Source organism: Salvelinus alpinus, chromosome 29 (assembly GCF_045679555.1).
Source record: "Salvelinus alpinus chromosome 29, SLU_Salpinus.1, whole genome shotgun sequence".
Lineage (NCBI taxonomy): Eukaryota > Metazoa > Chordata > Actinopteri > Salmoniformes > Salmonidae > Salvelinus > Salvelinus alpinus.
Window position 1 is genome coordinate 40308235 of NC_092114.1, and position 27913 is coordinate 40336147.

The 27913-nt window shown below is 42.4% G+C and overlaps 2 protein-coding genes, 1 long non-coding RNA gene and 1 pseudogene across 3 annotated transcripts in view; 1 reads left to right on the top strand and 3 right to left on the bottom strand.

The window, feature by feature from the left end:
• LOC139558722 (voltage-dependent calcium channel gamma-6 subunit-like) overlaps positions 1-27913 on the top strand; it is a 55493-nt gene that overhangs the window by 6413 nt on the left and 21167 nt on the right. The gene's annotated exons all lie outside the window — the stretch shown is intronic.
• Positions 763-2840, bottom strand: LOC139558908 (C-type lectin domain family 6 member A-like; annotated as a pseudogene).
• On the bottom strand, positions 6180-15205 carry LOC139558909 (neuronal pentraxin-1-like). Its single transcript, XM_071374416.1, has 5 exons — positions 14374-15205; positions 12027-12705; positions 11633-11883; positions 8196-8375; positions 6180-7303 (listed from the first exon to the last, which is right to left on the bottom strand). Exons 1-5 carry the CDS (start codon positions 15115-15117, stop codon positions 7094-7096), a joined length of 2064 nt encoding a protein of 687 aa, XP_071230517.1. The 5' UTR covers positions 15118-15205; the 3' UTR covers positions 6180-7093.
• On the bottom strand, positions 16876-23595 carry LOC139558407 (uncharacterized). Its single transcript, XR_011671564.1, has 3 exons — positions 23470-23595; positions 17450-17589; positions 16876-17135 (listed from the first exon to the last, which is right to left on the bottom strand). It is a non-coding gene; the product is annotated as an uncharacterized lncRNA (long non-coding RNA).

The following is a 27913-nucleotide window of genomic DNA, read 5'->3' on the forward strand; positions in this document are numbered from 1 at the left end:
TTATTCTGCCGCTGTGTCTTCTTATTGTCTCCCTAGGCCTATAAATCACGGTGTCAAGGCATATGAAATAACAGGTTACAGAGCAAACAACGCAGTAATCACAACACATAGGTTGTAATATGTCATTTTTTTCAACAAAAAAAAATCTTCCTCCGGTGATTTTATTGGAAGTAGCAAGTCACTGCTACTTCCAATAGGTGCCCTTCTTTGCGAGGCATTGGAAAACCTCCCTGGTCTTTGTGGTTGACACTGTGTTTGAAATGCACTGCTCGTCTGAAGGACCTTACATGTAATTGTATGTGTGGGGTACAGAGGTGAGGTAGTCATTCAAAAATCATGTTCAACACTATTATTGCACACACAGTGAGTCCATGCAACTTATTATGTGACTTGTTTAGGCACATTTTTACTCCTGAACTTGCTTAGGCTTGCTGTAAGAAAGGGGTTGAATACTTATTGACTGAAGACATTTCAGTGACCAAAGAATCTCAGTTTAATCCATTTTAAATTCAGATTGTAACACAACAAAAAATGGAAAAAAATCAGGATCTCAAGAATCAATGGGTTAATATAATTAATTTAAAAGTCTCAAAATGGATGTAGGCTAGCAATTTTACGGCAACTTTATTTTCAGTTGTACGTACACTGCATAATTATCAATTAGGCCTACAAAAGACACATTGGATATTTCATGCAATCATACTGCACTGACTGTGGCTACCCTAACCTCCCACTATCTCAGAAGAGGAGAGTAAGGAAATGTCACTGCAGGGTGCCCTGGGTCCTCACAGATGGTCTTCAGGCTGTTCTTACACATGGTGGCGTACCAACCGGCCCTGTGGCTGTCTCCTTGCGACAGCCGGGCACACAGCTCTCTGGTGTCCCCCTTCTCTGGCTCGTGATACCAAGAAATATCCCAAAACCTGTAGAGGTAGGAGTCTCCATCAGTTTGACTTTTTTTTAAACAAAATGACCATGTACATTTGGTTACTCCGCCAAATAACCATCAATGCAGATTAATGCATCAGGTACTTATAGGAAATGGACGTATGGCAATAAATATGCTCTCTTCATGACCTTAACTCTAAGCATCCTCATCTGATACTGTCATTTGAGGTAATGTAATCACAGTAACGCAGTCTCGAGTCTCGATACAGGACACCGCGCCAAATGATAAAATTGAGATCCAAACTCAATTTCTGAACGATATTTCTATCCATTTACGGCACCTTTTTTTTTTAGCTCAAGACTACCTTCAGAGGCAAATCTTCTGTAACTTTAAGTTAAGATTCTAAGTTACCCTTTTTCCACCAGGGAGTTGTCAGCCCCGCCTGGGTTACCGTTCTTCAGGCCGATCAAGTAGGAGTCTCCCTGGCTCAGCTCCTTGGCTCTCTTCCACGGGAAGATCTGAGAAAAATGCAACACTCAGATGGAGGCCTCAAATAGACACGGTCCCACATTTTCGTAGAACTCCTAAATCTATTATTAACTTTAACTGAGGGTGTCAAATGTAATGTATTACACAGTGAATGCAATGTGTCTAAACATTCATGACTGACCTTATAGATTATGTTCGTGTCTGTGTTAAACGTGTGTAGGGAATCATTGGGTGATGGGGTTCATGGCTCTCTCATACTTGCTCCTCCTCACTCTTCACCGTGGCAAGGTTGCCCCCTACAGACGCGCAGTGGTACTGGCTGGAGATCCAGTTCTGTCTCTCCTGGGTGTAGAGGCAGCATCTCTCTCCAAAAGACATCCATCCCTCTGGGCATGGCCTGCACTCACGCTCTGTGAAACAAGATTACGCCAGAGGTTACTCAGTTAGTTATAGGGGTAATGGTGAACAGGGGTGAAACAGGTTCCCCATGTAAAATAGGTTTTTCAATCTCTATCATCACCTGTATATATACAATATTTCCTAAATATATCAATAAAAAAGACTCTTAAAACCATCAAGTGGGGATTATTTATGGTGGTGCATGTCTACATCGACTAATCTGATAATAGCTAAAGTAATGCTGTTATTAGGATGCCAGGCCTAGAGCATAGGCCTAGTGTGATGCTACCTAATTTTCACGACTCTTGTCATTTTGGAATTTTAAGTTGATCCTGGTTATCCTTCATCATCTTTTCTCTGCCTGTCCATATATTTAACAGTTTATTGGATTAGAGTATTTTTTTCCCCAGCTAAAAGCAATCTGAATGTCTGTGCTCACCACTGGGGGTGGTGACAGGACTGTACAGGTTGAGTGCTGGGTACTTGTGGAAGAGGAGGAGGTAGGAGTTGTTCAGGGTGTTCAGCTTCTGAGTCAGGTCTTTGAGTCTGACCCCCGCGACCCCTTTGCCATGGATACAAAAAAAGTGAGGATGAGGTAGCATAGAGAGCCAATTAAAAGGTCAAGTTAGGGTTAAAACCTCAAGTCTTGAACTTCCATAACAATGTAAATCAGTGGACTCCTATTTCTGACCCTTGAATCTGTTTAATAAAAAAATATGAGGTAATGAAACTCACGGTAGAAGGTCTGTAGGAGTGTGGCCACAGTCAGCAGGAAACAGAGCAGGGCCAGGTAATGTGATAACTGTCTGTACTGTGTATGCCACCAATCTGAGAGGGGGAAATATTTCAGCCACATACTCAGTATAACTCAGTATAAACATGATGCATACTAAAAAGTATAGCATTATGCTTTTTAGACATCAAACATGCAATAATCTGAACTTGATATTGATCTTATTTCTTTGGATAAAATGTGCTATAATTTTATGTTCATGGGATCACCTCTCACTGTTGACCCCTCCATCTTTTTAGGATGTAGCTGGCCCGGTTCAGACTCCCCCATTCTCTCCTGGTCTTATGACTCCCATTCCCCCAGAGTAGTGGGAGACTACTGGAGACTGAAAATAGAATCCAGCTCTCCTGAGTTCCAATTCACAAATTAGCTTTGAGACGGTATGTCACCCTTAGCTTCATGACAAGAACATTTGATAGCAAAACCTGTCAGGCCGGAGAAGTTTCAATTATGGCCAAATACCCTTATTCTACGGTGTTGTTTATGGACAACTTTATGTAGCTTGTGGTGACATTTTTGTTTAGAATATGTGTGGTTGTCCAGGGCCCGGTTACCCAAAAGCATCTCAGGATCCTATGGTTCTAACGATGAACGTAGCCATAAGATGTTTTTAGGACACCTGGCTCTAGTCTGTAAGTGTTGTCTTGGTCAGACCAATTCAATATGGCACCCAGAATAAAGATGTCAGCAAACAGTATCTAGGCCATAACGGAACGCAATGTACCAAGACTTCTATTCAAATGCCCTCCGTGCTTAGATAACTACTATTGTTTTAAAATGCGTTGCTTATCTATACCTTGACAACTACAGTGTTGCCAGACATTCCCCTTCTCAATAATCCATAGTAATATCTGCTTCCACCGAAGCGATTTAGGGGCTATGTTTTGCTTTCAAGCGGACCCATTTCTAGGCTGTGTGAGAGTCTTGTTTTGGCAACTGATAATCCCCAGTTATTTAAGACCGGCAGCCATAGGATTTGAATTCTTCCAACTGCATGCGCCCCCTGCACTCTTATCAGCTCTGTTCTCAACACAGGCAAATATCGAGGCATACACAATTCCTGGGGGGTTTGAAAGTGCTATTCAACAAAAACATAGTGTACAGATCCGAGGCTAAATTACTATTGTGACTTAATACAGGCCACAGCTGTAGATTAGGCCCTGTAGCATTGCTATTGCTGCTGCATATTCCAAACCCAGCCTATATTGTGCCCAAGCTTTGCCAAAACTAAACGTATTTTCGTATCATACTTTGTTTTTCTAATCTGGTAGATAATATGTGATTTCAACTGCTGATCGCTGCTTTAAAAGCATACAAAACAAAGCCGCAGCATTCTGACTTTGACTTGTGTTGGGTCTTTAAGCCGTCATGAAGATATAGGCTACTGAACATACAGAACACCCTCCAAAGGCAACTAACACCCTCTTGTGGCAAACAAGGTGGACTCACTGAAGAATTATAATCATGAGTCATGCTGCTGTTTCCTTTGTGTGTAGCCCCCACCCATTACCCCTTTGGTGTTTACAGATCTGTAAAGGGACTGGATAAGTGTAAGCAATATAGCAGTAGCTGCCCTTCACAGTATGCTCCATGTTGGGAATTTTTACCCTGTGATGGCTGGTGTGGGTGCAAGCTTTTGCTCCATCCAAGCAGTAACACATCCGATTCTACTAATCACAGTTTTAACAAACATTATTTGTCTTCATTCACTGCTTTAATTAGGAGGGTTTCTGCTTGACTGGAGCAAAAGCTTGGACCAACACCAGCCTTTGTGGGGTTAGACTGACCACCAATGAAAGAAATTACATGAAATATCCGTTCATGAAATATGCAATACTATTTACCAGAGTTAGTCCATTTATTTCTTGTTTACGTTTTACGATTCATCTTATAATTTTGGCTTACATACACAGGAAATTGACTTTTGAACAAATACACAGACATGAATAAATAAAAGATTGTTCAATATTTACAGACAAGAAAAACGAATCTATTGAGAATTTCTTTATATACAGATACAATGTATACCAAAGGCGAGATTATACAAACTTTATGGAAGCAACATAGATTCTGATGGTGAAACTGCATTCAATGCTATGTTTAAACTGAATTTTATCCAATTGTATTAGCATTCATTAATCAATCATCTTTTTTCAATGTAATGAATTAGAAACATACACACAAAATGTTGGGAAACATTACATTCATTTAGCCCACTATCAGGAAAATAAACTGGAGCATGGGGTTTTTAATGCTCATCTTGGCATTATAAACTCTTATAAAACAATCCAGACCACTATGTCCTCTCACAAAGGTGCATTAACAAATATTTACAAACATACTGTAATGGTTGTAATGATTATTAGCAACAAGGGGCTATGTCCAGCCAAGGTCTGTACTATCACCATGGCAACAACAGACCCGTTTACCAAAGATTTTTTTATAACTAGCCCAAGATAGACCAGAGCATTTTATTTTCAATGGGAGCAAATTAATCATAGTGGGCAGAACAAGCAAGAATATGGGCAGAACCAAGCACGAGCTAGCGAGCTCCTATTGGCGAATTCTAGTATTTATTTGCATATTTACATTAGGGAATGTCTACTTTGTGAAGTGTGTGTGTGCAACAACTCAATTCGCCCTTGCACTCCTTCTAAACAACACCATTTTTTGAAACTTTTGGCAAAGGGTAAAGTTTACAAGACGTTGTCCACTCTGTTACAGATTAGAGAACTGTATTGAGATTAAATGTTTCATCGAGGAAAGAATTTGCAAAATGTCAGCCAAAATCCATCTTGCTCCATCTTCTCCCAATGCCAGCCACTGGGCTTCCTCTCATCACCATATTTGGTAGTGAGTGGAAACAGCAACCGGATGCTTCACATTTATACATCCGGTGAAATATCTGTCTCATTGTACTATCTGTGCTTAGACAATCCGAACTTAATACACTGAAATGGGGGTAAGTAAACTAATAAAATAAAATAAAATACATTCCTCATTTGTATGCTTTACAGACAGATAAGGGATGGCCATATACACTGAAAGGATAGACAAGGAAAGGATGTGTTGTGTACAATAAGTTGTACTTACCAAAAATGTAATGGTGTGTATTTGTTTATGCAATTTCACAGTTGATATTCAATACATAGGCTATATTTTTCAGATTTGTATAAGCATTTTTACATGCATTAAAAACATAAGACCCGACTAATAAAAAGCAACAGATTTTTAGAGCATTACAACATTACATTTTTGTTTCCAAGCTGTTTTGAGTGCATGTGCGTGCATGTGCGTGCGTGCATGTGCGTGCATGCATGTGTGTGCATGTGTGAATTTAGCCTATTTGAGAGCATGTGTATGCTACTGACAGCACGGAAATAGTCTGGATCTGGATCAGAGCTCTTCTTGTCAGGTAAATCCCACTGTAAGCCACAGGTTACCATGGAGATGTCAGCGTTACCTTAGAACTCTTGACAGCCAGTTAACCTGTATTTATGCGGGCACCTGTCTACAAGTCAGACTTGACAATGTCAACTCTGCTGTTGCATAAAAACTGGCAGCCATTTCAGACACACTGATAGAAATACAAGTCGAAACCAAACCCACAAGTTTTGCTGTGTTAAAACAGACATTCCAGCTTACAAAATGTCCCCTTTTTAACTTTTTTTTATTTTTAAACACACGTACTTACAAAAATATGTTTTCGCAAACAGACAAAGCAAACTCCTTTAACCAAAAGCAGAGCACCATCAGCTATTTGTAGATCTAAGTTCCTGTGAAAAATCCAGTGGAATGTTGATCAGTTGCATGTGTGTACAACACAGTAGTAGAAAATAGGCCTCTAAAATCTCTGGTAGAGATGGGACAGGCTAAAAGCCTAAAAACAACATCCCTAGATGAGCTCCTCCATCTTCATGTACAAAAAATACAACGTAATCCCTCATATTCAATCATCAAATCTTTATCAATGTCTTCCAACTCATACACTTACCATCTGCATGGCTCGGTTTTCAGTGCCTTTAGGTTGTTCATTCCATACTGTCCAAAGTCGGTTTATGAGCATTCTACCTCAGTGCTTTCCTTTTAATCACTGGTATCATCCTGCTCACCAGTCAAAAACAGAAAGACGAACAAATAACATCTGGAGTATTGTGACTTTGAGAACCATATCCAGGCGTAATACATCCCAGATTTTTTTTTTGATTCTTAGAACACCTAACTGATGAAGGGCTTTGCTGGGGCAAACATGGATGGACCCATCTAGAGACAGGGAATCCTATTGGATCTCGGGAGCAGCGGTAGTCATGACCATTCGGTTAAATCCAGCCTTTGCTCTTTTAAAGTCCTCTCAGTTCCTCGGCCCAGCGAGGGGGAAGGCAGAACGGAGAGGAAATGGATGGCAAAAATAGCAGAATGTCTCTGCAGCGTAGCGCACAGAGCCCTGTTGCCCGTACAGCTGGTTGACTGACATCATGCGCTTGGTGATCAGACATTTTTAATGAGGCAGAGTGGGGTAGTGCTTAGTGGCAGGGGTCGAAGGGGTATTTGGTGACCCCACCGTGAAGCTCAACCACTGCCTCTGTCCAGGAGATGAGGTCACCGGCCATGTGACCACCACAGGAAGCCTGGCTGTAGATTTCATTGGGCGTGAGAACGCGGGACCACAACTGGAGGTCTGACATTTCGCCCACGAAGGACTGGGTGGCGTCAAATCGGCCACCTAGGGCGTCCTGTTAGGAAAGCACAGCATTATTATTAAGAGTAAAGGCCCACAAAACATGAACAAGAACAATCTATCCCACAGTAAACGATGAAGACGCAATTATTTAAACAGATGTCTTTGAGTTTGCCATCTTTTATTCCTTTAAAACAAGGTTGGTTAGTCACCAACAATGTTCTAAAACTAGGCAGTTCAGATCAATCAACCTTTGTTCTTAAACCTTCTCATGACCTAGTGTCATGTTAAGGTTAGGCTTAAGGGGAAGGTTTAACTAACATGCTAAGTAGCAAAAAAGTAGTTGCAAAATTGCTAAAATGCTAAAGTTGTGCATGATGAGATTCTAACACGCAACCTTTGGGTTGCTATACGTTTGCATTATATGCCCACCCATCCCCTATCCACCCCTACTAACCACCCTACTTTCGTTTTAGCCTTAAGTAAACTTCTGTCTAATGTAACCATACATATCATAATAATTTGTCCCAGATTTACATTTACTATCTTACGTCTAATCTATGAGACCAGGCTGGACTCTCTTGTCTAGAGCGACTTACAGTTCTTACATTCATCTTTAGATAGCTAAATGAGACAACCACATATCACAGTCACCAATGTACTGATTTCCAAGCTTAGTTTTTGGCAAAGGCCTGTGTCTTCTCAGGACACAACTAGACGATAATCAGCTTTAACATGATTGTATTAACAGCTTTTTGTGTTTGCAAATCCTAAAATGAGCAAACACACAGTGTAAGTGTGACAAGTAATTCCCTGCTGGCAACATTTTGTGTCAGCTGTGGGATCCAGTACTGCTGTTTAGAAATGTACGGTTCCTACCCCAGCTTTTATATGTTCTTCAGAACTTTGAGTATGCAAATTCATAGAAATAAAACGTATAGATGTACCTGTTCCTGGCCCAGAATAAAGACTCCACCAGGCTTGATGGGATGCCATGCAGATAGATTCTCTCCAGATCCCCTTTTTACACCATCCTGGAAGGCCTCCCAATGCCCATCGTGTGTCGACCATGTCACGCACAGATGTTGCCACTTCCCATCCGTCATTGCCATGGGCAATGTCACTGCCTGTGCAAAAAATAATAATTAGAGGCAATGGCATGATTAACTAATTGCATGATTGGCTAATTGATTGATTGGCTCAATCCGAAGAGTCTAAACAAAAGATTTCCGTGAGTAAAAAGAGCAAAGTCACTGCCTGTTCGGAGAAAGAGAGATTATTACCGGTTTAATTGACTGTCACAGAACAGGATGTTAGTGTCATTGTCTTGGGCGTTTAGAAAAATGACACCATCAGAAGGTCAATTAAACACAAATGTTGTCGTTTTTTAGGGAGATATTTTGTAAAAGATTTGCCAGGTTTTGTGAATGGGTACAAATGGCCATCGCATTTCAATTAGTGAGCTTTCTTTTATTTTGTGTCATATCCTTCAGGTGCCATAGCTAGGCATCTCCCAGGTTTAACCACCAAATCCCCTCTTGTCTGGGAGAAACCCTGACTCATGCTGACGTATGGGCCCAGACCATGTGTCTATCCCCGTGTCCACCCTCTCATTAGACGTCTCTTCACATGACTGTGCTAGGTAAGCTGCTTGCCCTTTGCCCCCTGTGGTCTTATGCCATTAGGGAGGATGATTGATGAAGACAGAGCCACTGTCTCTCAGGGGGCAAGACTAGGTGAGAGCAGGATCCAGGTGAACTGTAACTGTCACAACTGCCTCCTGCCTCGCTCCTTGAGGACAGGAGATAAATCAAATTCCGGTGCCTGATCGGATAAGAGTGGAGTCACCTGACACTGAGGTGTGAGCTTGCTTGCCTTGAGGTGATTGATTTTCCACTTGTGCTGCCAATGGGGCAACTGACTGATAACATAAGCGTCGTCTTACTTAAAATTTTGATTCAAAATGGTGAAACACTCCTTTCTAAATGGTATCAAATCAAATCAAACTTTATTTGTCACGTGCGCTGAATACAACAGGTGTAGACCTTACAGTGAAATGCTTACTTACAGGCTCTAACCAATAGTGCAAAAAAGGTATTAGGTAAACAATCGGTAAGTAAAGAAATAAAACAACAGTAAAAAGACAGGCTATATACAGTAGCGAGGCTATAAAAGTAGCGAGGCTACATACAGACACCGGTTAGTCAGGCTGATTGAGGTATTATGTACATGTAGATATGGTTAAAGTGACTATGCATATATGATGAACAGAGAGTAGCAGTGGCGTAAACGAGGGGTTGGCGGGTGGTGGGTGGCGGGACACAATGCAGATTGCCCAGTTTGCCAATGTGCGGGAGCACTGGTTGGTCGGCCCAGCTGAGGTAGTATGTACATGAATGTATAGTTAAAGTGACTATGCATATATGATAAACAGAGAGTAGCAGCAGCGTAAAAAGAGGGGTTTTGGGGGACGGGCACACAATGCAATAGTCCGGGTAGCCATTTGATTACCTGTTCAGTAGTCTTATGGCTTGGGGGTAAAAACTGTTGAGAAGCATTTTTGTCCTAGACTTGGCACTCCGGTACCACTTGCAATGCAATAGTAGAGAGAACAGTCTATAACTGGGGTGACTGGGGTCTTTGACAATTTTTAGGGCCGTCCTCTGACACCGCCTGGTGTAGAGGTCCTGGATGTCAGGCAGCTTAGCCCCAGTGATGTACTGGGCCGTACGCACTACCCTCTGTTGTGCCTTGCGGTCAGAGGCCGAGCAATTGCCGTACCAGGCAGTGATGCAACCAGTCAGGCTGCTCTTGATGTTGCAGCTGTAAAACCTTTTGAGGATCTCAGGACCCATGCCAAATCTTTTTAGTTTCATGAGGGGGAATAGGCTTTGTCGTGCCCTCTTCACGACTGTCTTGGTGTGTTTGGACCATTCTAGTTTGTTGTTGATGTGGACACCAAGGAACTTGAAGCTCTCAACCTGCTCCTCTACAGCTCCGTCGATGAGAATGGGGGTGCGCTCGGTCCTCCTTTTCCTGTAGTCCACAATCATCTCCTTAGTCTTGGTTACGTTGAGGGATAGGTTGTTATTCTGGCACCACCCGGCAAGGTCTCTGACCTCCTCCCTAAAGGCGGTCTCATCGTTGTCAGTGATCAGGCCTACCACTGTTGTGTCGTCTGCAAACGTAATGATGGTGTTGGAGTCGTGCCTGGCCATGAAGTCGTGGGTGAACAGGGAGTACAGGAGGGGACAGAGCACGCACCCCTGTGGAGCTCCAGTGTTGAGAATCAGCGTGGCAGATGTGTTGCTACCTACCCTCACCACCCAGGGGCGGCCCGTCAGGAAGTCCAGGATCCAGTTGCAGAGGGAGGTGTTTAGTCCCAGAATCCTTAGCTTAGTGATGAGCTTTGAGGGTACTATGGTGTTGAACGCTGAGCTGTAGTCAATGAGTAGCATTCTCACATAAGTGTTCCTTTTGTCCCAGGTGGGAAAGGGCAGTGTGGAGTGCAATAGAGATTGCATCATCTGTGGATCTGTTTGGGCGGTATGCAAATTGGAGTGGGTCTAGGGTTTCTGGGATAATGGTGTTGATGTGAGCCATTACCAACCTTTCAAAGCACTTCATGGCTACGGACGTGAGTGCTACGGGTCAGTAGTCATTTAGGCAGGTTGCCTTTGTGTTCTCGGGCAAAGGGACTTTGGTGGTCTGTTTGAAACATGTTGGTATTACAGACTCAATCAGGGATATGTTGAAAATGTCAGTGAAGACACCTGCCAGTTGGTCAGCACATGCCCGGAACACACGTCCTGGTAATCCGTTTGGCCCTGCAGCCTTGTGTATGTTGACCTGTTTCTAGGTCTTACTCACGTCGGCTACAGAGAGCGTGATCACACAGTCGCCCGGAACAGCTGATGCTCTCATGCATGCTTCAGTGTTGCTTGCCTCGAAGCGAGCATAGAAGTGATTTAGCTCGTCTGGTAGGCTTGTGTCACTGGGCAGCTCGCGGCTGTGCTTCCCTTTGTAGTCTGTAATAGTTTGCAAGCCCTGCCACATAAGACGAGCGTTGGAGCCGGTGTAGTATGATTTGATGGTTCGTCGCAGGGCATAGCAGGATTTCTTGTAAGCTTCCGGGTTAGAGTCCCGCACCTTGAAAGCGGCAGCTCTACCCTTTAGCTCAGTGCGAATGTTGCCTGTAATCCATGGCTTCTGGTTGGGGTACAGTCATTGTACCCCAACCACAGTCATTGTATGACACATCACAGTAGGAAACCTTATAGTAGGAGAGTGTATGTGTGTAAGAAGTGAGGGCAAAGATATCTTCACAAATTGGTCACCAGGGGCACAATGTGAAAGTATGTAAAATAATCAATCATGCTCTTACCTTGTCGTTGACCAGTAGTTCCATGGGGTTGTTGCCCCATTCGATCAGAACCAGTTCGTTGGCCTGTCCCGGGACAGAGTAGGAGAAGGGAGTGCCGAGGCCAGGCCCTGATCCCCCTTTTATCCAGAGGCAGACGGTGAGGGCGAAGATTTCGTTGAGTAGGGTCCTCTTTATTTTTCCATATATGTAGTTAGTGCGCATAGGGAAGCCAATCTGGAAAGCATCCGGACTCTTTGGCTTTTTCCGGGTACCTGTTGGGATACAAGACAGCAAAATATGAGCAATGAACAGCTGATACTGAGTATCTGTACCTGCAAATACAACTCGGCATGCATGATATAACTCGGAAAATAGTAAACAGTATCAAAGTGGGTTATTATCAGAGTTTCAATACCAGGGTCAGTGTTCCTGTGGTTAAGGTGGCTCAGCACAGTTTCAAGCTTGTTATGTCCACGGCCAAGAGGTCTTGGAGCCGGCGGCTTGCTGTTGTAGGATGGACGAGGATGATGGCCATGGTCGTCGTTGCCATGGTGACCATCGTCACTGTGATCGTTTCCATGGTGGTCATCGTGAAGATCATCATGGTGGTCATCGTGGTGAAGGTCATGATGGTCATCATGGTGTTCGCCATGACGGTCGTTGTCATGGTCATCATGGTGATCGTCATTGTGGTCTGTATGGTGGGTGTCATGGCGGCCGTGGCTACGATCATAATGGCGGTCATAGTGTCGGTCATGGTGACTGTTTTGACGGTTGTTGTGGCGGTTGTTGTGGCGGGTGGGGGTGGGGGTGTGGGTCTCGTGGTGGTCATCATGGTGATCGTCGTGGTGACTGGGTCCATGGTGGTCATCGTGGTGGTCATCGTGTCGATCATCATGGTGGTCATCGTGGTGGTCGTCATGATGGTCATCGTGGTGGTCGTCATGGTGGTCATCGTGGTGGTCGTCATGGTGACCATAATCATGCCCACCATGCCCACCATAGTGATTGTTGAGCTGCTTCTCAAGTGCATTGATTTTGCGTTGCAGGAGGTCTCTCAGTGAGCTTGAATAGGAGCTGGAGGAATTCCTGGCCTGGAGAAAGAGAGAAAATTATTAATAGTTACAATAGGAAATGTTTGCAAGCATTATTATTAGTCCATGTGCTTGGTTATTCAAACTTTGTGGAGCAAACTAGAATATCAGTTGGAATTTATTTCCATAATATGACTTTTTTTGTATTTGTTTACCCCTTTTTCTCCCCAATTTCGTGATATCCAATTGCTAGTTACAGTCTTTTCCCATCGCTGCAACTCCCGTACAGACTCGGGAGAGGTAAAGGTCGAGAGCCAAGCGTTCTCTGAAACACGACCCTGCCAAGCCACACTGCTTCTTGACATACTGCTTGCTTAACCCGGAAGCCAGCCGCACCAATGTGTCGGAGGAAACACTGTACAGCTGGCGACCGAAGTCAGCGTGCATGCGCCCAGGCCGCTACAAGGAGTTGCTAGAGCGCGATGGGACAAGGACACCCCAGCTGGCCAAACCCTCCCCTGATCCAGACGACGCTGGGCCGATCGTGTGCCGCCTCATGGGTCTCCCGGTCCCGGCCGGCTGCGACACAGCTCGGGATCGAACCCGGATCTGTAGTGATGCCTCTAGTACTGCGATGCAGTGCCTTAGACAGTTGAGCCACTTGGGAGGCCAATCTCAGCTGAACTGTCTTTGTCTAACACCCTCAAGACATTTGGTAACACTTTCTATAAACCATCAGTGTTATTAAGTGTTACTACTGCTTGTATAGGATATATGCCACTGTGATGTCTTATAGCACGTTTTTTTGGTAACACTTTATTTTTTAGAGCCTGACCGATATATATAGTTTCATTATTCAGTAAATGGGATGGAAAAAAGTGAATCTGAACACTAGCGCCCATTCTCATTTTCATTATTGTCACAATGTAAGAAATCAACATTTGAAGACATTTCTTGGACTATTACTCTTTTGGATGGAAATTTAGAAGAACTTGGTGTGGAAAAATGTAACTTTTTAATTTCCCTGATGTAAAAAACTGAATCGGCAGATTTATTGGTGTTGGTAAGTTTTGTCCCACAAAATATCTGAATCGTTATCGGACCCCCAAGAAAACATATAGGTTGGTCTCTACTTTCTATGAACCACCGGTGTTATTAAGTGTTAGTAGTACTTGTATAGGATATACGCCTATAGCATGTCTTATAGTAAGTCTTACAATTCCTTATGGAGTGCTAGAATCACTTTAAGAAAATTGGTGAGAAACAGAATCAATTAGAACCCCAAAAAAATCTTTCAGAATCTCTAAAATGTTGGTCAATTAAGTTGGATTTTGTATATACAGGAAGGTCCTTGATGCATGGGAAAATAAAACGTTAGTTGTTAGTGTCAATGTTCATATGTCATACAATCACTCAACAAGACCATCTCCTAGGCTTCGTGAATTCCCATGGGATCAGTGCAATATATCCTCTAGGGTGAGAGTCAGGATAATTAACTAATCAACTTAGGTCTTCCTACGCATGCACATGGATGGAGCTTGGGCTGTAGGCCACTGATATCCTCACAGCGTGAGAGAAAGCTGGAGAACCCTTTGTCGTGCTTCATTTCAGGTCAGTAGCGAGACACAGGGCCCCGTAGTGACGCATAAGATAACCTAAATGCACACAAAGGGCCAATAAGCTTCCTATCCCTCTTCCTACTCATCCTTTGTTGTTGTTCCCACTGACCTGCAGGTTCTCTAGCCTCTCCTTGAGTGTCTGGAGCGTTTTCCTAGTTTTCTCAGGGGAGAAGGCCCCATGCTTGCTCCCAGCGTTGTCCTTCCCTCGGTGGTGTGGGTCCGATCGATGTCCATTGTTCAGTGGATAGTGGGGATCCCCATGGTGGTCAGCATCATGGTAGGCGTGGTGCGAGCTCGGGTGATGGGTGTTGAGACGCGGGGGTCCATGGTGGTTGTCGTGATGGTCATCGTGATGACCCACCCCCCGTCCAAAGCCCTCACAGAGGGTCAGCTTGGCAGTCAGTTCCCTGATCGTCTCCCGCTGGTCTAAGATGGTCTCCTTTTGCCGCACCAGGCTCTCGCGAAGGTGCAGGATGGTGGATTTGGCCTCGTCTGATATTCCTATCCCCATTCCCATCGACCTCCTGCCGTTACCATTGGGCGCCCCTGCAGCAGGTCCATGATGCCCATTACTGCTGGGTCTGTCGTGGGCAGGTCCGTGTGCTGCCCCGCCTGGTGTGAAGCAGCTGGGGTCTGCATCCGCTGGAATCGGGGTACAAACAAACTTTGGCTGGACTCCATAGTCATAGTCTAATCCCGGCAAACTAACAACAGCCATTGAGGAAGATATGAGAGTATAAAGGAGTAGAGAAAAAAGAGGCAAAGAGGGTAGGATAAAACCTGGGAGTACTCCACTCCAACGCATTTTCCCTTTAGGCAAAAGCATCAGGGTTGGGATGGCGTTGTCGGCCATATTTTCGTTCTCTCCTGTCAAGGGAGACTGTCCTTCCACGCTTTATTTTTGGTGAGATGAATACCACGAGTAGAGGTCATTTGGGGCGGATGGCAAGCTGATTTGACACATGGCAAAACAGTCCAAAATCCCCTGTCCAACAGGGTAAATTCCTTCAAGAAGTGTTCCAACATGCAGGACCTTGTGCCAAAGCCGTTAGTGCTTCATCACTGTGCCACCATGCAGACTGGCTCCATAACAGGACAAATGGGTGTTGACGTGTCCTTCTCCTCTGATCAGGGAAGAGGGGTCTGCCTCCAGGTGATCCCTCGTGGCACAGCGTGCCTCCTGTGTTCGGCAGCCAAAATAATCCCTTTATCGCCGGCTTCTATCTATCCGTGAGGGCCAATGGTGCTTCCATCTGGAAGGAAAAGACAAAGGCGATAAGTCATAAATGTCATTGGCACTTAAAAGCTTAATTGGAAATACTTTTTTTAAGTCTTGGGAAATGCTATCACTTCAGTGAATAGACAACAACAGCAACATGATCAGAAGTACATTGATATACTGAACAGTACAGAGCAATAGGATGGCGATGACAGAACTCGAGCAGAGCAGCGGTGGGGAGTAATGGAGCTAGGGTCATAAACAATTAAACTACAATTATTTAGTCAATCAGTCACCGCTATTGGTTTTCAATGAGCCAGCAATGGCCTTCAGTGAATGATGCCAACAGCTGAGAACCCCCCAGGGCAGTGTAATCAGATTACAAGGCAGCCAGCAGGATGCAGTTAATGAATGATGGTTTTCATTTTAATGTGGGCAGGCAGGCAGTTTACTATGCAGGGCTAGGAGGTTATTCATAGTGGAACAAGAGGGGGACAGTTGTGCGAGACAAGGGGCTATCACCAAAGAAGCTATATCGAAAGAGCCGCAAATAATGCCAGTGTGATTGAGGAGGTGTGTACAGACTAGGATACAGTAGCACCGTAGCCCTGAGTTACAATGTACAGTAATGGAAAGATCTGCTCTTGGCCCTGGGATATAGTAGAATGTTGTTTATGTATATGTTTATCTGGGGAATAGCATTTACTGACCTATTACGCAAAGTTAGCATTGTTAGCGTTAATATATATGTTATTCCTAATCAGAGAATGTCGTCCATCAAACCACCTAAATGACTTCAGCAAACATTCTAAGAGTAGGTATAAGGCCTCAATTAATCCAGCAGTTCCTGAATAGGAGGTCAGACAGAAAGTGAGGCAAAACCAGGAGAAGGTAACAGAGAGCTCAAGGACACTTTCTTATAAGCCTCTTACCCATTTCCCTTGGCTATCGTCAATTCACCACGCCTACCGATAGACCTATTTCTTCTTAAAATATAATCCCAGTCCTATATTTTGATGAGATTAATACATACAATATAAATTTGTCAATGTCAAGTTGGCAATTCTTTATATCAGCAAGCTATATTATGTGTTTAACTATTTTCCTTACTGTAAATTTACAGCAGTAAGGAAAATAGTGTTGTAACATACATCTCTGCTGTAAAGCAAAATTACAGTATTAAGTTTGGTGCCTGTATAATGCTGTAAATGTCGTAAAATTCTCCCTAAAATATAAAGGTAAGAAAAATAATACATTTGTAAATAAAATACATTTATTCAAATTGGTAAAAACATTAACAAATCAACAACAGAATTGACAATATAAGTAAGAATTGTTAACACATATTTAACCAAATACGATCATCAATACAACACTAATTTAAAAACTATATTGTGTGGTGGAGAGAGTGAGACAAAGAGAGAGAGGAAGATGAAGTTAATTGTACCCAAGATGGAGATTGGGTACAATCCTAGATCCATGGTCATCAGAGCAACTATTCGGGGTAAGGGGGTTTAGAGGCGCTGAAACACACAACGGGACAGTTTGGACTGGAGAGCAGCTAGGAGAGAGAAGTCAGCGCAGCATCAGGTGTTCCTCATGGGGCTCCGTAACAATCATCCTCAGTTCTGATTTGTCAGCTCTTCTCACCCCTAGGACAAGCATAGAAAAATGAAGAATAGAATGAGAGGCAGAGAGCACCAGAGCTGTTACTCTGTGGGTAAAAAGATAGGTGACAAGGGACATATCAAGCTGGTGTCGTGTGTGTCACAGGAGGTTGGTGGCACATTAATTGGAGATGACGGGCTCATGGCTGGTGCGTAATCAGTGGAATGGTATCAAATACACCAAATACATGGTCTCCGTGTGTTTGATGCCATTCCACTAACTCTGTTCCAGCCATTATTATGAGCCGTCCTCCCCTCAGCAGCCTCCACTGGTGTGTGTGGGTGTGTACTGTACTTACCTCACTAGAGGTCTTCATTCAAACTCAGTGAGCTCTTGGAAGAATGGGGCAAGGTAGGGGTTGAAAACAGCTGGCTTCCTCTAGGCCACCTTGTCACTTTGTCCCATCTTCAGGATTCATCATCTTGGGTTGATTCCAACCTGTACAGCCATATATCTAATTTAGTTTATGAAATCAATTGAGGTATTGAACAAATACAAATACGACAGCTAGATACACCTACCTCAAACCCTAGCTAACTAATAAAACATTGCTATAGCCTACACAATACCACAGATGATTTTACCAGACTCAAACCATTTTCCTTTATTTCTGTACCATCTAATGTTTGTATACTACTGGTAAAGTGAACAGGTTTAGCTAATACTGTAACATTATGGAACAATGTTGTTGAGAGGTTGTACGGACACGGACGTATCACACGGTTGTGACAGCTAAGGAGGACTTGGTCCCGGTGTTGCTGCCATTCATGCTCTTCCCCCTAGAGTAGACTGTATCACGGTGACATCTAGATGGCTACCAATATTCGTTATTTCTTGTGTAGGCTGCTATCCTACTTGAAATCTAAAATATATATTTTTTAAATTGGCCACGTTACTAGCTACCGCCGGCGACACTGTGATAGAGCTGCCCAGTGGAAGCACCTTAGGTCGGCAGGCACCTCGACACAACACCGGTGCACTGGTCATTCTCATTGGCTTTAGCGGCTGAGGCTCGTGAGTAGTTTAACAGCCCTCTACGTGGTTTGTGTTAAATGCTGCATGTCAATCCAGGAAAAAAACGCTGTGCCGGTAATATGGGTCATATCCAATGGTCATATCTTTTTAATTGCTAGAAATAAGCCGTATTCTTTGTAGTAATGTTGAAAACATAATGGTCCAAAATCTGCACTCAGTTTATTCTCTATGGCATTCAGAAGCTGCAGTACAGCGAAGCCCATCATCACAACAATTATTATCTGGGTAATTTATTTTGTAGGTCGCACAGCAAAATATTTACAAAGCAATTTAGAGCAGACTGAAATGGCTTGTGTCAACTTGAGCTAGCTAACTAGCTAGCTAAGTTAGCTAAAAAAAAAATGCAGTAATTCCACGTTGGCTAGCAATAAAATTACTTAGAAATAAGTCAACGTACAGTACCTACCCAGTAGTTGCTGAACATTTTCTTCCACTTCACAGCAGCTTCAAAAATACATTTAATGAAATAGTCTGATGTTCATGTGTCTCACCGGACAGCATGAGGCTAGCGCCTGAAACTGATAATTTGAATCTACAGTAGGCATAAGCTATTACAATAAAGAAATACAGTATGTTTGAGTAATTTTTACAGGAGGTGTCCAATTACTGTTAACAGTATTTTGTTCAGCATTTTACCCATTATGCAGTGCAATCTACAGCATTAATGCTGTAAAATAGATTTACAGTATTTTACTGTGCATTCTACAATGTTTTACTATTGAAATTACAGAAAAGTCTTAGTCTAGTGAGAGATTCTGGTAATTGCTCAGATTTTCAATTTATCCAGAGTCAGAAGAACTCGTGGATACCATTTTTATGTCTCAGATTGCAGCCTAAATAAATGCTTCAGAGTTCAAGCAACAGACACATCTCAACATCAACTGTTCAGAGGAAGCTGCGTGAATCAGGCCTTCATGGTCGAATTGCTGCAAAGAAACCACTACTAAAGGACACCAATAATAAGAAGAGTCTTGCTTGGGCCAAGAAACACGTGCAATGGACATTAGACTGGTGGAAATCTGTCCTTGGGCTGATAAGTTACATTATTTTATTTTTGGTTCCAACCGCCATATCTTTGTGAGATGCAGAGTAGGTGAACGGAGGATCTCCACATGTGTGGTTCCCACTGTGAAGCATGGAGGAGGAGGTGTGATGGTGTGGGGGTGCTTTGCTGGTGATTTATTTAGAATTTAAGGCACACTTAACCAGCATGGCTACCACAGAATTCTGCAGCAATACGCTATCCCATCTGGTTTACACTTAGTGGGACTATCATTTGTTTTTCAACAGGACAATGACCCAACACACCTCCAGGCTGTGTAAGGGCTATTTGACCAAGAAGGAGAGTGATAGAGTGCTGCATCAGATGACTTGGCCTCTACAATCACCCGACCTCAACCTGATTGAGATGGTTTGGGATGAATGGGACAGCAGAGTGAAGGAAAAGCAGCCAACAAGTGCTCAGCATATGTGGGAACTCCTTCAAGACTGTTGGAAAAGCATTCCAGGTTAAGCTGGTTGAGAGAATGCCAAGAGTTTGCAAAGCTGTCATCAATGCAAAGATTCTACTTTGAAGAATCTAAAATCTTTTTTTTTTTTTTTTTTTAACACTTTTTTGGTTACTACATGATTCCATATGTGTTATTTCATATTTTTTATGTATTCACTATTATTCTACAATGTAGAAAATAGTAAAAATTAAGAAAAACCCTTGAATGAGTAGGTGTGTCCAAACTTTTGACTGGTACTGTAAATTCAGAGCCATCATAAAGGACATAATTTTTAGATTAGTCTTACCAAGTCTTGCTCAAATCATCATTATCATATGTTTCTACTTCTTTGCTCCTTTCTGCTTCACTGCTCCTTTATAGAGCAATTACAGTAACATTGATACTTCCTATAGGTTATAAGTCATCTGTTAGCTGCCTTTAAAGGAACACTTCGGGAACACTTTTGGCAACGAGGCCCTTCATCTACTTCCCCAGAGTCAGATGAACTCATGGATACCATTTTTATATCTGTGTCCAGTATGAAGGAAGTTAGAGGTAGTTACGCGAGCCAATGCTAACTAGCGCAATGACTGGAAGTCTATGGGTATCTGCTAGCATGCAAGCAGATACCATAGACTTCTGGTCGTTATGCTAATGATATTTTGCAATTGTGCTAACGCTAGTTAGTAAATTCCTTCAAACTGTACGCAGAGACATAAAAATGACATCCACGTGTTCATCTGACTCTGGGGCAGTAGGTAAAGGGCCTCATTGGCAAAATCCTGAAAATCCTATCCCTTTTAATAAGTCAATGGAATTACAAAATGTCATTGTTTTGGGCGATTACCTACGCACAAAGAATCTTCCCAAGCCTTGGCAAGTCAAAGTCTTCTGACCCGGAGGGACTTTCCTCCTCTAAAGGTTGACTTACTAATAGGATTCCGAGGATTAATACCTGATGGTAGGGCAGAGGATTGGCCCTGGCCTGCTCACACCAGAAAGTCAAAGCATCGTTATCACATGGGTCAGAGAAGCTGGGCCAGTCTACAGGCCACAAGCCAATTCAGGCCAGACGTGGGTTGACGTCTCCATATGCCCTGTCCTGTTGCTTTTAAGAAGCTTTTCCTCCCCGTGCCCTGCTGTGCTTGATTCATGCCCCATGTCATGCGTATTGAACATGGCTGATTGGCATGTAAACATGGCACAGTGATTCCCCCTGTTGCTTGAACGAGACTAATGAAAGCCTGTGATCAATTAGAAAGAGTAGAGAGGAGACAAGGGTTAACCTTGACGCAATATATAGAATATGCTAGCATATAACTGTTCACAGAGTATTTGCAAATATTTGCACTCCACAAATAATGTCATAGAATACGTGTTCAGTATATTGTAGGTGCTAAGAATGGTACACAATTTCCTTTAACCTAAATCGAAATTTAAGTTTTAAAATTGTACAATATATCACTTCATGGGTTTGTATCATATCATATATTATATCATGGGTATATACTTAGCACATTAACTGTGTAGAAATAGAAATAAAACCTTAAAACTTTTTGCTCTCAACACTTAAAGGACAATTCTGCCACTTTTCAACCTCATATTCATCATCTCCAGCACCAAACCAGTGTCTGCATATGTGAAACAGCTTGTTTCTATGATCTGCGGTTAAAAAGTCCCCCCCAAAATGCTTCTCTGTGACATCACAGGGCAGGATTAAAAGTTTTTTAAAAACAGTGATTATCAAAACCTGCAACAAGTTTCTACTCCAAGGGAGGGTATTTTCTTGCTCCCCATGTCACCGCAAATCTCAGTTTTTGAAAGTCACTGTTTTTAAAATGTTTTAACTTTTGATTGTCATTTTTTACTTTATATTTTTTTCTACAAAACTTAGAAATGTGCCATGTTCACATGTTGACACTTCTATTGTGCTGGAGATAATGAAAATGGGGTTGAAAAGTGGTGGAGTTGCCCTTTAACACGTACAGTGTGGCTCTTATTCATTCTCTGGGCACCTGTGCCATACCCCTCTGTGCTACAATTACAGTGTACCACCACAGACTGCTCCATCCATGTAATTACTAAAACACAGTCTAAGTGGGACCCATGCTGTTTCCAACAAGTGTTTTGTTAACTGGAGTTTTTAAAAATGAGTAACAGGAACATGTGATCAACAGACCCTTCATTTTGGCTTGTTAAACATGCTTGCTGATAACACTTCATATAAATAGGCTGAGCCATGTTAACCTCACTGCAAGGGTTAACGCAAAGGTCTAAACGTTGTGCCCGACTTAACCTCAACCATGACACGATGTGACATTTACCGCTGGGCAGCTACAGTATCAGGATCCTGCAGGACAGGTGTCTCCTGTACAACTGTATACCATGCCTTCAAAAACTCCAAGTGTGTTAAGAATAAAACACAGACACTTATTCTGACCATAGATTAGTTGAAGCAGCAGAAGAGCCAATGTTTCATTTTAATCCACAGAGGACAGGAAATGATCTAAAATAATGACTGTTTCCTTTCAATCTTTCGTTCTAAAATAACTTGTGAAATGCAGTATTCTTATGACCAATAACAAATATCTGCAACAAATAAATAATTGGTTCTGTGTCACCGGAAGTAAGTAGAGATGCCAAATATTTGAAGTTGCCAAACGTGGGCCTGGGTCAAAGGTCATGTCATGACCTCGACACAAGCATGTGGCCACAACACCATCCAGAGAACAGCTGAAAGAAGTCATTGGACTGAGAAATATGCCTATAGTGGTGAATATTCCCATTAACACAACCAAGGTGATCGTCTGACTTCAAACTCTAAGTTCCCATTGACTCTGTAAACTAGCACTATCCAAACCCGACTTGGCACAGTGGAAGTGTTTATGTACTGGGGAAATACCTTGTTATCCAACTATTTCGGACAAATTCTCTATTCAGTGTCGCTAGTCAATCATGATGTTGTGATATAGCATTACACTTTTAGAAAAAAGGGTTTCAAAAGGGTTCTTCTTCTTGACATTTCAATCTACTTCTCTATTCTATATCTAGTGAAGCGTAATCACAATACCACAGTATGAACTTGAGAAAATATGCAGTTAACAAACAAGATTTCAGAAATGACCATACATGTTGAAAATGAAAAAATTACCAATAGTAATAAATAATACATCATCCTAATCCCAATGCAGCTTGAAAACAAACATGCACAATTGCAGCAATACATTTGGTTACTCCAAAGGAATTATTTTATTCCTAAATAAGCAGTCGCAAATTATCTATTAGTACGACTTAGTTTGACGTGAAAATTTCAGATCATGCCCCTATATACTAAAGTTGAAATAGCACATTTGATCCTATGGAAAATCTGTCTATTGTAGAATTGATTTACATGAAAAAACATTTACCTATTTCAAGTGACATATTATAGGCATTCGTAGAATTCCAGGTGAAGTGTCTTGACAATTACTAACACTCTTCTACAGTGAGTGAGATCAATAAAACCTATGCCTACAAATTTGAGCACATTGTTTTATACTACCTTTTTCTTCTGAATCCAAGACTTCACCAGAGAGTAAGAACAGCACCCTACAACTTGAGACATTTACTTTCAATCAGAAAGACTCAACTCTCTGTTTCTAAAATACAGTTATAGCCAGGCTCTCAACCGTTTGGACAAAGCAAAGCAGATTATCCTGAAGGTAATCCAAAATACCTTTTTAGATTTGTATATAAAAAAAAGTGCAACCATCAAGGAGTAATAAGTGTTTTTAGGGTGAATAAATGTTCTTACCTGATCACAAGCTACAGTCCCAAGCTGGTTAGTCCATCCCCAAACACTGATCAGATTGAAAAGGATTTGCGCTAGGAGGATAATTTTAACTCTCTCTTCCTCTCCCTCTCTCTCTCACCCCTTTGTTTAAATATCCCTCCACTCCTACAGGTTCTCACGGTCAACCATTTTCTTGATTCATCTTGGCTTTCTTTTACAGACATCCATATGTACCCTTTCTCAGGTTCTGTTTATTTCCCTACATAGCTTTGGACACACCTTTGCCCAAGAACACCCAAGCATTCCATTTGTCTGAGTATAACACAGATGTTTATGAGCATATATTTACAATATGTAATACACACAGTTGAAGTCGGAAGTTTACATACACCTTAGCCAAATACATTTAAACTCAGTTTTTCACAATTCCTGACGTTTAATCCAAGTAAAAATCCCCTATTTTAGGTCAGTTAGGATCACCAGTTTATTTTAAGAAAGTGAAATGTCAGAATAATAGTAGAGAGAAGGATTTACTTCAGCTTTTATTTCTTTCATCACATTCCCAGTGGGTCAGAAGTTTACGTACACTCAATTAGTATTTGGTAGCATTGCCTTTAAATTGTTTAACTTACATTTACATTTAAGTCATTTAGCAGACGCTCTTATCCAGAGCGACTTACAAATTGGAAAGTTCATACATATTCATCCTGGTCCCCCCGTGGGGAATGAACCCACAACCCTGGCGTTGCAAGCGCCATGCTCTACCAACTGAGCCACACGGGACATGGGTCAAATGTTTTGGGTACAATAAATTGGGTGAATTTTGGCCCATTCCTCCTGACAGAGCTGGTGTAACTGAGTCAGGTTTGTAGGCCTCCTTGCTCGCACACACTTTTTCAGTTCTGCCCACAAATTTTCTACAGGATTGAGGTCAGGGCTTTCTGATGGCCACTCCAATACTTTGATTTTGTTGTCCTTAAGCCATTTGCCAGAACTTTGGAAGTACGCTTGGGGTCATTGTCCATTTGGAAGACCCATTTGCGACCAAGCTTTAAAACTTCCTGACTGATGTCTTGAGATGTTGCTTCAATATATCCACATAATTTTCCATTCTCATGATGCCATCTATTTTGTGCAGTGCACCAGTCCCTCCTGCAGCAAAGCACCCCCACAACATGATGCTGCCACTCCCGTGCTTCATGGTTGGGATGGTGTTCTTCGGCTTGCAAGCCTCCCCCTTTTTCCTCCACACATAATGGTCATTATGGCCAAACAGTTCTAGTTTTGTTTCATCAGACCAGAGGACATTTCTCCAAAAAGTACGATCTTTGTCCTCATGTGCAGTTGCGAACGGTAGTCTGGCTTTTGTATGGCGGTTTTGGAGCAGTGTCTTTTTCCTTGCTGAGGAGCCTTTCAGGTTATGTTGATTTAGGACTTGTTTTACTGTGGCTATAGATACTTTTGTACCTGTTTCCTCCAGCATCTTCACAAGGTCCTATGCTGTTGTTCTGGGATTGATTTGCACTTTTCGCACCAAAGTACGTTCATCTCTAGGAGACAGAACGCATCTCCTTCCTGAGCGGTATGACGGCTGCGTGGTCCCATGGTGTTCATACTTGCGTACTATTGTTTGTACAGATGAACGTGGTACCTTCAGGTGTTTGGAAATTTCTCCCAAGGATGAATCAGACTTGTGGAGGTCTACAATTTATTTTTTTAGGTCTAGACTGATTTCTTTTGATTTTCCCATGATGTCAAGCAAAGTTTAAAGGTGGGCCTTGAAATACATCCACAGGTATACCAATGACCCAAATTATGTCAATTAGCCTATCAGAAGCTTCTAAAGCCATGACATCATTTTCTGGAATTTTCCAAGCTGTTTAAAGGCACAGTCAACTTAGTGTATGTAAACTTCTGACCCACTGGAATTGTGATACAGTGAATTATAAGTGAAATAATCTGTCTGTAAAGAATTGTTGGAAAAATGACTTGTGTCATGCACAAAGTAGATGTCCTAACCGACTTACCAAAACTATAGTTTGTTAACAAGACATTTGTGGAGTGGTTGAAAAACGAGTTTTATTGACTCCAACCTAAGTGTATGTAAACTTCCGACTTCAACTGTAGATGTTGATTAATTAAGTCCAAGCAACTGATACATTGTAACTACACTTTATTCTACTACCATGTAACAGAACAAACTAGGGAACCATTTACAGTGCCTTCAGAAAGTATTCATAGTATTCATGAATAAAAAAAAAAATACATTCTCACCCAGCTACACACAATAGCCCATAACGACAAAATGAAAACGTGTTTTAGAAATGTTTTGAAAAATGTATTGAAAATGAAATACAGAAATGTCTCCTTTACATAACAAAAGTATTCACACCCGAGTCAGTATATTTGGCCATGATAACAGCTTTGAATCGTCTTGGGTATTTCTGTATCAGCTTTGCACATCTGGATTTGGGGATTTTCTCCCATTCTTCCTTGGGGAGCAGCGGTGGTACAGTCTTTCCACAGATTTTCAATGGAATTCATGTCTGGGATTTGCCTGAGCCACTCAAGGACTTTCACATTCTTGTTCTGAAGCCATTCCAGCATCGCTTAGGCTGTATGCTTGGGGTCATTGTCCTGTTAGAACATAAATCTTCACCCCAGTCTTAGGTAGTTTGCACTCTGAAGCAGGTTCTCATCAAGGATTTGCATGTATTTGGTTCCATTCATTGTTCCCTCTATCCTTACCAGTCTCCCAGTCCCCGTCGCTGAAAAGTATCTCCATACCATTCGTATTTGTATTTCTATTTATTATGGATCCCCATTAGCTGCTGCCAAGGCGGTAGCTACTCTTCCTGGGGTCCGGCAAATTAAGGCAGTTATCCTATTTTAAAAACATTACAATACATTCATAACAGATTTCACAACACACCATGATGCTGCCACCACCGTGCTTCACGGTAGGGATGGTGATAGGTGGGTGATGAGCTGTGCCTGGTTTTCTCCAGACACGGCGCCTTGCATTCAGGCCAAAGAGTACGATTTTTGTCTCATCTGACCAAATAATCTTTTGCCTTATGATCTCAGAGTCTTTCATGTGCATTTTTGAAAACTGCAGGCATGCTGTCATGTGCCTTTTCCCAGGAGTGGTTCCGTCTGGCCACTCTCCCATAAAGCCGAGATTGGTAAAGTGCTGTAGAGACTGTTGTCCTTCTGGCAGGTTATGAGACATAATGGCGCCGGGGGAGATGGCTGCAGTTTTACGAGCTCTCAACCAATTGTGCTATTGTGTGTTTTTTATTTGTAAATTATTTTGTACATAATGTTTCTGCCACCGTCTCTTATGACCGAAAAGAGCTTCTGGATATCAGGACAGCGATTACTCACCTCGTACCGGACAGCTATTTTTTCTACAACAAGTCAGACGCAAAGGACTTACTTCAGATACCCGAGAAGGCCCTCATCACCATCATTCGCATGAGAAAGAGACATCGGGTACATCGGTCTTGTAAGGATCCGACTACGAGTGGGTAATCTGCCTCTATCATCAGTCAGTCCTATTAGCCAACGCACAATCGTTGGATAACAAAATAGACGAACTACGATCACGAATATCCTACCAACGGGACATTTAAAAACGGTAATATCTTATGTATCACCGAGTCGTGGCTGAACAACGACATGGATAAAATACAGCTGGCAGGATTTACGCTGCGTCGGCAAGATAGTACAGCTAACTCCAGTAAGAGAAGGGGTGGCAGCCTGTGTATATTTGTAAACAACAGCTGGTGCACAAAATCTAATATTATGGAAGTCTCAAGGTTTTGCTCGCCTGAGGTCGAGTATGTCATGATAAGCTGTAGACCACACTATTTACCAAGAGAGTTTTCATGTATATTTTTCGTAGCTATCTATTTACCACCACAAACCAATGCTGGCACTAAGTCCGCACTCAATGAGCTGTATAAGGGCATAAGCAAAAAGGAAAACGTTCATCCAGAGGCGACGCTCCTAGTGGCCAGGGACTTTAATGCAAATTTAGATCCGTTTTACCTCATTTCTACCAGCATGTTAAATGTGCAACCAGAGGGAAAAAAACTCTAGAACACCTTTACTCCACACACCGAGACGTGTACAAAGCTCTCCCTCGCCCTCCATTTGGCAAATCTGACCATCATGTTATACTCCTGATTTCTGCTTACAAGGAAAAACTAAAGCAGGAAGCACCAGTGACTCGGTCAATAAAGAAGTGGTCAGATGACACAGATGCTAAGCTACAGGACTGTTTTGTTAGCACAGACTGTAATATGTTCAGGGATTCTATCCGATGGCATTGAGGAGTACGCCACATCAGTCACGGGCTTCATCAATAAGTGCAATGATGACGTCGTCCCCACAGTGACCGTACGTACATACCCCAACCAGAAGCCATGGATTACAGGCAACATCTGCACTGAGCTAAAGG